Source organism: Haemaphysalis longicornis, unplaced genomic scaffold (genome assembly GCF_048455015.1).
Source record: "Haemaphysalis longicornis isolate Haplotype H1 unplaced genomic scaffold, Haemaphysalis longicornis Haplotype H1 scaffold_12, whole genome shotgun sequence".
Taxonomy (NCBI): Eukaryota; Metazoa; Arthropoda; class Arachnida; order Ixodida; family Ixodidae; genus Haemaphysalis; species Haemaphysalis longicornis.
Window position 1 is genome coordinate 111,207,331 of NW_027526225.1, and position 11,148 is coordinate 111,218,478.

The following is an 11,148-nucleotide window of genomic DNA, read 5'->3' on the forward strand; positions in this document are numbered from 1 at the left end:
TAGAAGCACAAGGTTTTTTTAATGTGAGTCTGAAAGCAAAAAAAAAAAAGAAATAATAATAATATCGGTAAATTTCACTCTCTTCTCAAGCAGCAGTCTTCATATGTTCTCGATCACTGTAAAAGAAAGAGAGAGAAAACACAAAGTTGGTATAAACTTGTGCTTGTGAGCATCCTCCAAGAATGCTGCTTGTTGCTCTCAAAACAAAATTCGTCATAACACCGATTCCCAAGATAACCAAAAGAACAGTCGTTGGCATTCGGAACTGCGATGTAGGTAATTGCTTCCTTCTGAAACCCTATCTACGACACTTTCTTGTTTCGCCACAAGGCATGATTTCACAAGCACAGCTCAAATGTCTGATTTTTTGTGTTCATTCTCGCTAAGTTCGAAGTGCCATGCACCACACCTCACGTCATTCAGCTTAGGGCACCAAATTTACGCGACAAAGGTGCCAAAGAGACACTGAAACAACTTGCAAATGTTGCCTAATTACCCTACCAGATTTCAGCCCATGCTCTTAATTCTTCCAACTGGTTTACGCGCATTTTTTAGCCATCAAACCATGTTCAAAACTGCCGCTCTTTTTCGCACCATCCTTTGCGCCCATTTGCTGATGCCACCAACACAAAGATGTCCACAGGATTGAATTCAGCGGATCACAAGCAAGTTTAATCTGCAAAATTTGAGTGTGGGCAAACAAAATGCTAATATTAACCACAAAATTAGTGAAAACCCAGTTCTGAAGGCTCAGATCGCATCAACAGACGTTGCAAACCAGCCTGATGCATCGTGGTGGCCGTAACCACCACATGCTGCTTTATCTCCTGTATGGCCCACAATCTAATACCCGTGCCGTGCAAGAAAAATGACGTTAAGTGACATTAAGGCCTTAAGAAACCAAATGGCATTTTTGGGTGGTCTGTGCTACACGCCGAAACGCAAAGGCATTAAATGTGCTAGGCATGATGGTGATAATTAGCAAAAAGAGAAATGCACTCATATTTTAGAAGCCTTTAGAGTGGAGAAAAACTTTTCAGAAGGGTTAAAAATGTTTTTGTGAAAGAAAACGAGGCTTTTTTTAACAAATGGTGTGAGCCGTTTCTAAAAGTGGCTTCAGCAGCTGTTGTTGCCTGCCAGCAGTAGCCAAATCTGAAATATTCAAAACAACAAGTAATGACATCCTGGCTTTTGCCGCTGTTTTAGTGAACTTTAGTCTTCTTCAGAACTTCGCCACCAAGAGGGCACAAAAAATCGTCTTATTTCGAAGTTCAGCTATGTTTCCGCATCAACGCTCTAGTGCTGAGAGTTTCGTTGGTTTCATTTCGTGCCCACTGCGTTCGAGAGTAGCCAGATTTAAGAGGTTCGTGAAGGCGAATGAGCTGAACTCCTTGAACCAAAAATGACATTAAAGCGAATGGCATTAGAATTTCGCGTGTAGCAGTGAATTCTTGGCATTAAAACTTAAGGCATTGAGCACTTAAAGGGACACTGAAGTGAATTTGTCAAGCTCCCGTTTTTGCTTGCACTGCGTAGACTGGCTCAAATTAGCACACTTTTCATCGTTTATCCGGTTGACTAATCGGTAATTATTTTACAAAGCGCGAAAGAAGAAAAACTACCATGCGCGGTTTGCGGCGGCCGCACCAACTAAAGCTGTGACGTTAGGAGAAGCGGGCACCGTGATTGGACGATGCCCAAGGTGAGCAACCAAACAAGTTTCGGTTTCGGTTCTGTAAAACACAACCGTTGGCGTTGTTGGATGGGCATTCTCAATAACTCAGTAATCATCGTACCGCGCTTCTGCCATGTTGTCAGCTGTAAAAAAGCATAAAGATAAGCCTCCTAGGAAGGCTTGGAATCGTAGCATTCACTAGCCGAAACCTACGCAGTGCATGAATGCCCTCCGCGTACCCGCAGACGCCCAAATGTCATGCGCTTTTCCCCCATATTTGGAGCTTGCCTCCCTCATGCCTGTATCGTAAAAAGCGTGTTCGCACCAGGCCAAGGGTCTGTTCATTCTGGCCTGTGCCCACTGCCTGCAAGCAGTCGGTGCTTATGGCAACAGCACGCCAACGAGAACTCGCTAGCGCGCCAGTGCCAGCCTGCGCGCGTTTTGTGAACTAGTTCGTGGAGCCACGAACGTTGCGGCCCAAAAAAAGGTGAACTCAATATAGAAAACATCGGCGGAAAACAAAAAAGTTAACTTACAAAAAAAAAAAAAGAAAAAAAAAGCACGTACCCGCGGGGATTCGAACTCGTGACTTGCAAAATACTTGCGGTGGCATATCTAGCGCCCCAAACCACTCGGCCACGGAGCGGGCTCCTTGGTAATATAGGGCATATATTGTACAACCCGTTTACACTTATATTTAGTTTTGGCATTTCAAGCAGCTTAGGTGACTATTTGTTGTATTGCGCTCGTGCAGTAAGCGTCGCCCGAGTTTCCACAATAGCTCACGTCTAGCAATTGCATTTCGTAGACGGAAAAGCGTTCGCAGATGCGTAGTCGTGCTGCTGACCGCTGTGCTTGTTCGCCCAGCGCAAAAAAGTGCTTCCCGCACCCTAGTTTTACGCTGTACGGTAAAAATATCAGTTGATTTTATTTCCTTAGTACCTATATTGACTTCGCTGACTCTACTCCCGCCTTCAAGAGGCCTTATATTTTCCTACTGGCGTACCAGTCAGCGAAGCGTCGCATGTGCGCTTGTGCAGCGCTTGTGTGAAGCGACCTTGACTTGGAGCTAGATACAGTGTACAAACAAACCAAGTAAAGAAAGGCAGATTCTACCATTCACAAACGTGTCCTGGCTTCGTTTCAACTGAGCCAACGAATTGCAACGACCCGTCGGCGGCCGGCGGACGAAACGTTGGGCCGACTGACTGTCTGAAGGCAGGGGAGCCGTGCAGTAGCGCAGCCAATTGCGAGCTCGGCTCCTCTCGACGTCACACAAAAACGCCGCAGAAAATGGGCGAGCGTAAAGAGAGGAGGACAGCATTTTCGAATTAATTTTTCTACTAAATAAAATCGCGTAAACGCGCCCAGGGTGGTCGAAACATGGTCTGGGGACTCCGGACTACAATTTGCGCAAGTAATCCCGCAATGTTTACATATAACTTCAGTGTCCCTTTAAAGGAGCCATGAAGAGAAAATACAACTTCATTTAATTTGAAAGAACTACGATTCAGTATCTCACTCAGCTCCATTAGAGCCATAAAGATGTTTTTTTAACGAAAAAAAAAAAGCAAGTATTTAAAAACTTTCAAATTTTGCGCCACAGCGACGTGTTATGAGCAAGAATGACACCATACGGGCCAACAATAAAATATAATTTTCAGTGCGTTGACTGCACGTTAGCATTCAAGTGATGCGGTCAAATGGAACTAGAGGCCCCATTACAGACGTCCAGTCATGTGTCGTCGCGACAGGTCAGTTAGGGGGCCGCCAATCGCACAAACAAGGTTCCGTGACGTCATAGAAAAGTTGCGGGAAATTGGCTAGGGGGTCGCCACGGCTTCACACGTTTTCTTTAAAGGGACACTGAAGTGAATTTGTCAAGCTCCCGGTTTTGCTTGCACTGCGTAGACTGGCTCAAATTACCACACTTTTCATCGTTTATCCGGTTGATAAGTCGGTAATTATTTTATAAAGCGGGAAAGAAGAAAAACTACCATGCGCGGTCTGTGGCGGCCGCACCAACTAAAGCTGTGACATCGCGAGGAGATGGTACCGTGATTGGACGAGGTTAGCATTGAAACAAGTTTCGGTTTCGGTTCTGTAAAACAGCATGCTTGACATCCGACGGCATTGTTGGATGGACATTCTCCATATCTCAGTAATCGTCGTACCGCACTTCTGCCATGTTGTCAGCTGTAAAATACATAAGATAAGCCTCCCAGGACGGCTTCGAATTGTAGCAATCACTAGCCGAGGCCTATGCAGTGGATGAACGCCCTCCGCGTCCCCGCAGATGCTCAAATGCCATGCGCTTTTCCCCATATTTGGAGCTTGTCAACGAGAACTGGCTAGCGTGTCAGTGTCAGTCTGCGCGCGTTCTGTGAACTCGCTCGTGGAGCAGTGAACGTTACGGCCCAAAAATGGTGAACTCAGGTTAGAAAACATTGGCCGCAAACGAAACAATCAACTTACAAAAAAAAAAGTATGCACCCTTGCGGATTCGAACTTGTGACTTTCAAAACAAAAATTATAGCGCTTTAGACCACTCGGCCACGAGCCAGGCTTGCCGAAGTGAGATATATAAGGTATATAATGTACAACCAGTTTACACTTTTATTTAGTGTTAGCATTTCAAGTACGTTAGGTTACTTTTTTGCTGTATAGAGCTCCTGCAGTAAGCGTCCCCCAAACTTCCACAATATCTCCCGTCTAGCAATTGCATTTCTTAGATGGAAAAGCGTTCCCAGATGTGTGGTCGTGCTGCTGACCGCTGTGCTTGTTCACCCAACGCAAAAAAGTGCTTCCGGCTCTCTAGTTTTGCGCTGTACAGTAAAAGTTTCAGTTGATTTTATTTTTTTAGTACCTAATTGACTTCGCTGACTCTTCTCCCGCCTTCAAGTGGCATTAGATTTTCCTACTAGCGTAAAGTCAGCGAAGCGTCGCATGTGCACTTGTGCAGCGCTTGTGTGGAGCGACCCGGACTCGGAGCTTGATACAGTGTACCAACTAACAAAGTAAAGAAAAGCACATTCTTCCATTCACAAATGTGTTGTGGCTTAGTTTCAACTGATCGAGCGAATTGCGACGACCCGTCGGCAACCGGCGGACTAATAGTAGGGCCGACTGACTCGGTCGCGGAAGGTCGGCGAGCCGTGCAGTAGCGCAGCCAATTGCCAGCTCATCTCCTGCTGACGTCACACGAAAACGCCACAGAAAATTGGCGAGGGTGCACAGAGGAGGACAGCATTTTCGAATTGATTTTTCAACTAAATAAATTCGCGTAAACGCGCTCAGAGTGGTTGAAACATGGCCTATGGACTTCGGACTACAATTTGCGCTAGTAATCCCGCAATGTTTACAAATCACTTCAGTGTCCCTTTAATATCTCCGTTATTTGTTCGAAGATTGCGATGATATTGGTATCATTGTTATCGGGACTAAGCAGTCTTTCTAATAAACCCAACTTGTATTTTGTCTTCATGGCTCCTTTAATGCAATTTTTTGTGTACGTGTGGCACTGGTTTAAAGCTCTGCACTTTTGCTAAGTAGTCATAAAATGAATTATATGCCTTAAAGGAGCACTGACACGAAAATTTTATGTTACACTTTTATTGCTTTTATCGATGCTTAATGGTCTGGCCAACCTGAAACAGCACTTCAAATACTTCAGCGCGCGATAGTTCATTACATTGAACGGCTTGAAAATCGTTTGTTTCAAATTCCCGCTCTTTCATCCCGAACGGCGCATTTGACAGACTCCCTGCCTGACCTCACCGCTTTGTGTGGACGTCACCGGCGCCCGCTTGAGAGGGTGTTGCGCCCGCTCGCCGCTCGTGGGGCCATGCGCATGAAGTGACGTCACGAGCTTTTGACGAGCGCTGCCGCGCCACTTTTTTTGGATCTCCCTGGATGATGTCACGTTGATGTCCATTTGCTGAGTGCCGCTCCGCGCACTGCTCCGTCGGCACGATAAAGGCCGCTCATATTTCACCCAGGGTATTCTGTTGAGTTAAGGAAGCGAACTGTGCAATAATATTAACGCCGAAAATTGGTGTCAGTGCTCCTTTAAGCCTTATAATGCTGTCACAAGTCAGGCTTTGACCAATTCACTTCGGTGTCCCCGTAACAGGACTGCCCCCTTTTCCGTGTAGATCCTCATTTCGAAGGAACTGCTAAGCACAGCATATGATGACAGGCGATGGGTGCTTCCCACGGTATCACGTCACGCGGAGCTGTTACTAAAACCCTAATCTTTACCTCCTCCCCTTGCCCTCAATACTGAGAGTCAGAGTCAGATCCCCACCTTTGGCTCGTGACGAGGGCCCTGAAATGAAGACCCTTCCCAAGAGCTGAGTCTGCTCAACAAAGATGTTTCCTACTCATCCACACATCGCGGTTAGGATCATGCATTGCGGTTTTGTAATGAGCAGTGGAATAACAATCCACCCGTTGTCCTTATCATCATGACCGAGGAGTAAATTTTAACTAGGAGTCATGTCTGTATTACATTCTATGGCTATGAAAAACCTCGTGCATTAGCAACCTGTTGAGAGACTAAACGAGGATTTGGTGAGGACTGCAGCCAGTACCTTCGACAGTCTTGTGGTAGGCGAAGTGGAAGTATAGCAGTGCTAGCAGGTGAACGGCGGCCGCAGTGCCAGCCGCAACGACCTTGTGCGAGGCACTCGCAGTCTTAGCCAAGAAGACTGACATCTGTTCGAAAAAAGAGAGAACAGGAGACAATATGGGAGAGCGGCAGCAATACTTTACCGACGAGAAGTTGAACCTCGGCTGCCTATTGTTTATACGCAAAAGATTATTGCCCTGAGACAACCTATGAAGCAGGTCGCACGCTTTTTTATTGCACTGGATGGAGATTTCACCAAACTCAACTTACCGCCAGAGAATGATACTTTAAAGCAGTGGTTCTCAAAGGGGGGTAAGCGAGAGCATTTGAGGGGTCCGTGAAGCCTCCCTCAAAACTTTCCCCCCTGCCATTCCTTTCTCGATTTCTGCCACCACTTGGTTGCAATGCGAAAAAAAGGTGGCCTCACCGCATTACACGAGCGTTTAGTTTCTCCGCGTAGCACATAATTTAACATCTATTTTTGAACAATACACCAGCTATGAGAAGAAAAAGAACAGGCGCAGAAAAGGCAGCATATAGACGTTTAGGACACTTTTAGATTCAAGAGTAAATTGTTTAACATTATGAGGCGCATCGTCAATAATGTCCAGCAGAAAAGGCAGGCACTGGATAAATGTGTGGGCGACGTAAGCTGAAAGCGCGAATTGTTTGACATTATGCCACCGATCAACATGTGCTCCATCGTGGGGTCCCCCATCACTTTCGCAGGCCCAAAAGGGTTCCCCGGGTAGTCATGGCTGAGAACCACTGCTTTAATGATAAGGATCGAAACCTTATCGCCGCAAGAAATTTGAGATCCTAAAAAACGTGAACACTGTTTTCCACCACTTTTCACATAAAGTAAGCTTCACGAGGTACAGTTTTCAGCAGTGAACTTCACTTTGCTCTTACAGCAAGGTATTCATAACCTATGCTTTCAACTTGAGGCAAGGGAAATCGCAGGCGAATTACCGCTCGCTTTTTTTGAAATGGCCACGTACGGCTTATCTTACCAGCTTGGCAGCAGTGGCGCCTCCCAGGAACAACCACACAGCATAAAAGAACAGGTGGGAGTGCACTGGGTGGAAGGCGTTGCCCAGCAGCAATGCCACGCAATGACCAGAGAGACCGTAACCCTGCAGAACAACAACAACAAAAAATGTACGATCCCTTCCTAAGGAAAGTTGATCGAAGCGCAAAAGCTACAAGTGCATCTAACCTCCAGTGAAAGTGCACCCAATAAATTGTCAAACATTCAAAGATCCAAATCGCAAACAAAAAAGCAAAACCAAGCGACGATTTTTTCCACACAAAGTAAACACATCTACGAACGATCTAAATATATACAAATACGTGGTCTATGAAAAAAAAAGTATACTATTGTACTCGTTGTTCATGGTCAATGCATGCATTGCCTTATGTACAACCATTCCTTTTTCACAATTTTCAACTAACCGATTTGACACACTGGAAGTCCGGTTTCACACATGCGCCGTGTGTCCAGAGACCTTATCAGAGCTTTTCGGTCGACCAACCAACTGGTCAATGGGGAAATGCATGAGTTTTTTGACAGGACGTCATCAGGGCCACTAAGAAAGCTTTCGCTTTAAAAAATGAAGCACGATTTGCCAAAATGAAAGCTGTAATTGTGTGCGTGTGTCTCATTCATCCAAAGCATGAACTACACTAAATGAATCAAAAAGGCTGCAGCATGCCCTCTCACCTTGTTTTATGCTTCAAGCCACTTTACCTTGTAACGAAAGATTGGATTTTAGCCAACTATGTATTTCAAAATGAGGTGGGTCTGCAAGATCTAGTTATGCATGTTACGACTTATTGCAATCACAGGAACAACATGAAATTACGCCAGTACTTTACAATAGGTCATGATTCAAAATTTGAGACGAGTCGATTTTCAGTGCCAAAAAACATTTTTCGGGGACAGTAACGAAGTGAGAGCCTTCCTGTTCCACTAAAGCCAGAAGCCAAGACAAAAGCCAAGGATGGGCTTGAAAGCTCATCTGTTCCTACTATATTCAGGTAACTCACCATGAGGGACAGGACCTGGAAGAAGGATAGTTGCGTGCTGCTCACGTAACCAGCGGCTCGAACCAGGGCCGAGCCTCCGAGCCAGTACCCGAAGCTCACGCCAAATGCCGTGCCCATGAGCGTGCCTTCTTTCTGCAAGGGGGGAGGGGAATAAACAGAAAAGCAACAAGATGGAGAGATAAACAGCTCAACAGAGGATCTGAAGAGAGACTTCTTAGTGGGAGAGCAGCTGAGGTGCTTACGCGCATCATATCGAACACACAGCAGCACAACAGACAAAAGGAACAGACAAACTGAGCTGTGTCCAATTACTCCCCACATCGGTCCTTGTTCGTTGTACAGTCAAACCTCACAACAAAGTAGTATCGGGGCGGTAATTTAGTTCGTTATATCCGATATTTGTAACAGTAGAGCTAAAAATCAGTTCAAAGCAATCGGTAATCTGGCTCCCGCAATACTTAATCGTTGATACAAAAACGAATGATTTTAATCTTCCAACATAGTATAAACAAGGTAACCCTTATCTTTCTCTTTGTGGCATTTTAAGCTCGGTGAACCAGATTATGAAATGGGAAATTACCACAGAACAAAGATCGTTTAAACAAGATAGGCTTGCGTTCCTATTTTGGGGGGAAGGATGCGATCTTTGTCTGGTGGCTATTCACAGCACTGAGCAGGATAAAGTTTTCCACAATGTCCACGAACAAAGGGGCTTCTTCTACTTCTGCAGTTCCGGGCGCCAGGAATTTTTCAAAGTAGCTTCTCATACTACTGGTTAAATATTTCTTCGTTATATCCGATAGTGCCATGGTTCTCACAGTTTCACTTTCATTATAAAAGAATAAGTGTCATTGAAATGAAACGTGACCAGCCAAAGTTCGTATTTAGTTCGCCATAGCCTATAATCCGCTGTATCAGTGTTCGTTACAACGAGGTTAAACTGTATTGTTTTTCAAAGAAATTTAAAACCAACTAGCTTAACCATGTACCCGTCTGAAGAATTTCACCAACACGCAAGATAGTTTTAGGACGCAGTAGCTAGCATAAATTGCTTCTTTCATCTACAGAATATATTTTTTCGTAATCCTCAATGCAGCCACCCTCACATAGTCCTAGATGGTTGTAAAGGTAACTTTTATTCTCTATTTACATTGAATTTTATGCGCCAAAGCAAAACGAACTCGTTCGATAGATGCACGCTACAAGTGATGTGCGGACTCACTCACCACGGTGTGACCAGAGGTCTTCATGCCGAACAGGAGCAATGTTATCAATGTCAGAACAAGCATGAGGGGGCCGTAAAGCTCGGCTGGGATTAACTGCAAGGAGGGAAATAGAAAGTCAAACAAACATAACAAATGTGGTGCAATAATGTGGACAAAAACTGGTGAGCACTCCAGGGTGCAAAAAAACCTGGCAATTACCAAAGGTGCATAGTGTGATGGCCAACGAGGCAGGAGAGACTCCACGATCCTGTTAAATAAAAAGAAAAATAAGGCTGACGAAAACCATCACGTGATAGGGAATTTGAAATCTGTGTAATAGTAAACCTGATGACAGTTTGTGTGGTTTTCAAGCTTTTTTAAACTTGAGGTTTGTTAAATAGACCAAAACAACTATTTAAAGATGCAATGTGAAGCTGACGTTTTGTTATGGGGTAACACGCCATGCAATTCCCTGTTTTTAAAGTGAGTAAAACGGCCCATGTCCTACAGCAATGGTACGAACAACAAATTAGGTTCATGGTTGCTTCAGAAAACAAACTGAATGAGCTAGTCCGACGTTTGTGCCGTCGGAGCACTGAAAATATATGACACAAAGCAACGAGTAAAAATAAGCTGGCTTCTCACCTGGCCCGAACTTCCTGAGGCTCAACATGAAAGTACGGCCTCAAAAGGTCAATGTTCGCGTAGATGCTGAATGCATTTTGGGCCTGCTGCTTTCCGGCTTGCCACAACAACTGGGGGTGCAAAGATGTGGGCATGCAAAGAGTACGGAGAAATTTTAGTCAACTGAAACTCGAAAAGGTAAGAGTGTGAACAATCTGCGTGTACCGAGTTTGCCTTTGCATTGATTTTGAGAATGAAACTCAACACTTTCAACCTCAAATACTGAATGCGAAGTGGTGAAGGATCAGTTATCTAGTAATCAGAAAAAGGGGGGTTCACGGCGGAATACTTTACGAACTAAAGTGAATATGAAGAGAACGACGCACCATAGACGGCACGGCCGAGAATACGCTTTCTTGTTTTTGAGAACCGGGCTCCCGCATCTCCGTAGGAAAATACTTGTCATCGTGGTCTCCTGGAAGATTGGAAATATAGACATTCGTCACCAATTTAATGTTTCTCTTGTAAAGTTACGTACCTGATGAAACAACATCGGTGAAATCGAGCACCGTTGCCTCCTGAAACCAAATGCGTGCAACCGTTAGCCTTTCCGACGTCACCAATTAAGTGCCATACGCAAAAATCCAGCGAAATTAATTTATAATCATTCAAGAGGCATAGCCGCGTTGTTTGTTATGTTGTTTAAGATTATTCTGAGATGCTGCGAGAGGTATTACCTGTTTTTCAGCGGCAGCAAACTGCGGACCGTGATCTGACGGCGCTGCCATGTTGGCGCGGCAGCAACAGCAGCAGCGGCAGCGGCGGTTTGTTTACGTGCTTGCTTGTTTGCATGCACGGTGTCAAAATTTTCTAAATTTTTAAATTTTAAATCTAACAAACATTTTGATTTTGTTACATTACCTTTTGTTATATTGTTTACGTAAAGTTTTAGTGTGTTTTTGCTA

The 11,148-nt window shown here is 44.8% G+C and overlaps 1 protein-coding gene across 1 annotated transcript; it reads right to left on the bottom strand.

The window, feature by feature from the left end:
- Nucleotides 1-11,009, bottom strand: LOC144163247 (protein YIPF3-like). Its single transcript, XM_077694121.1, has 10 exons — nt 10,921-11,009; nt 10,722-10,761; nt 10,570-10,658; nt 10,205-10,314; nt 9,779-9,827; nt 9,581-9,673; nt 8,355-8,486; nt 7,319-7,441; nt 6,268-6,391; nt 1-116 (listed from the first exon to the last, which is right to left on the bottom strand). The coding sequence occupies exons 1-10, from the start codon at nt 10,969-10,971 to the stop codon at nt 100-102; spliced, it is 828 nt and encodes a 275-aa protein (XP_077550247.1). The 5' UTR covers nt 10,972-11,009; the 3' UTR covers nt 1-99.
- Between the last annotated feature and the right edge of the window lie 139 nt (nt 11,010-11,148).

Bases quoted from the DNA above. Each gene is read 5' to 3' on its own strand.
- LOC144163247 (XM_077694121.1), bottom strand. From the start codon at position 10,971: ATGGCAGCGCCGTCAGATCACGGTCCGCAGTTTGCTGCCGCTGAAAAA. The intron at 9,674-9,778 runs GTAATTGCCAGG...CCCTCCTTGCAG, and splicing joins CATCACACTATGCACCTTTG to TTAATCCCAGCCGAGCTTTA. The intron at 7,442-8,354 runs GTGAGTTACCTG...GTTGTTCTGCAG, and splicing joins TCCAGGTCCTGTCCCTCATG to GGTTACGGTCTCTCTGGTCA.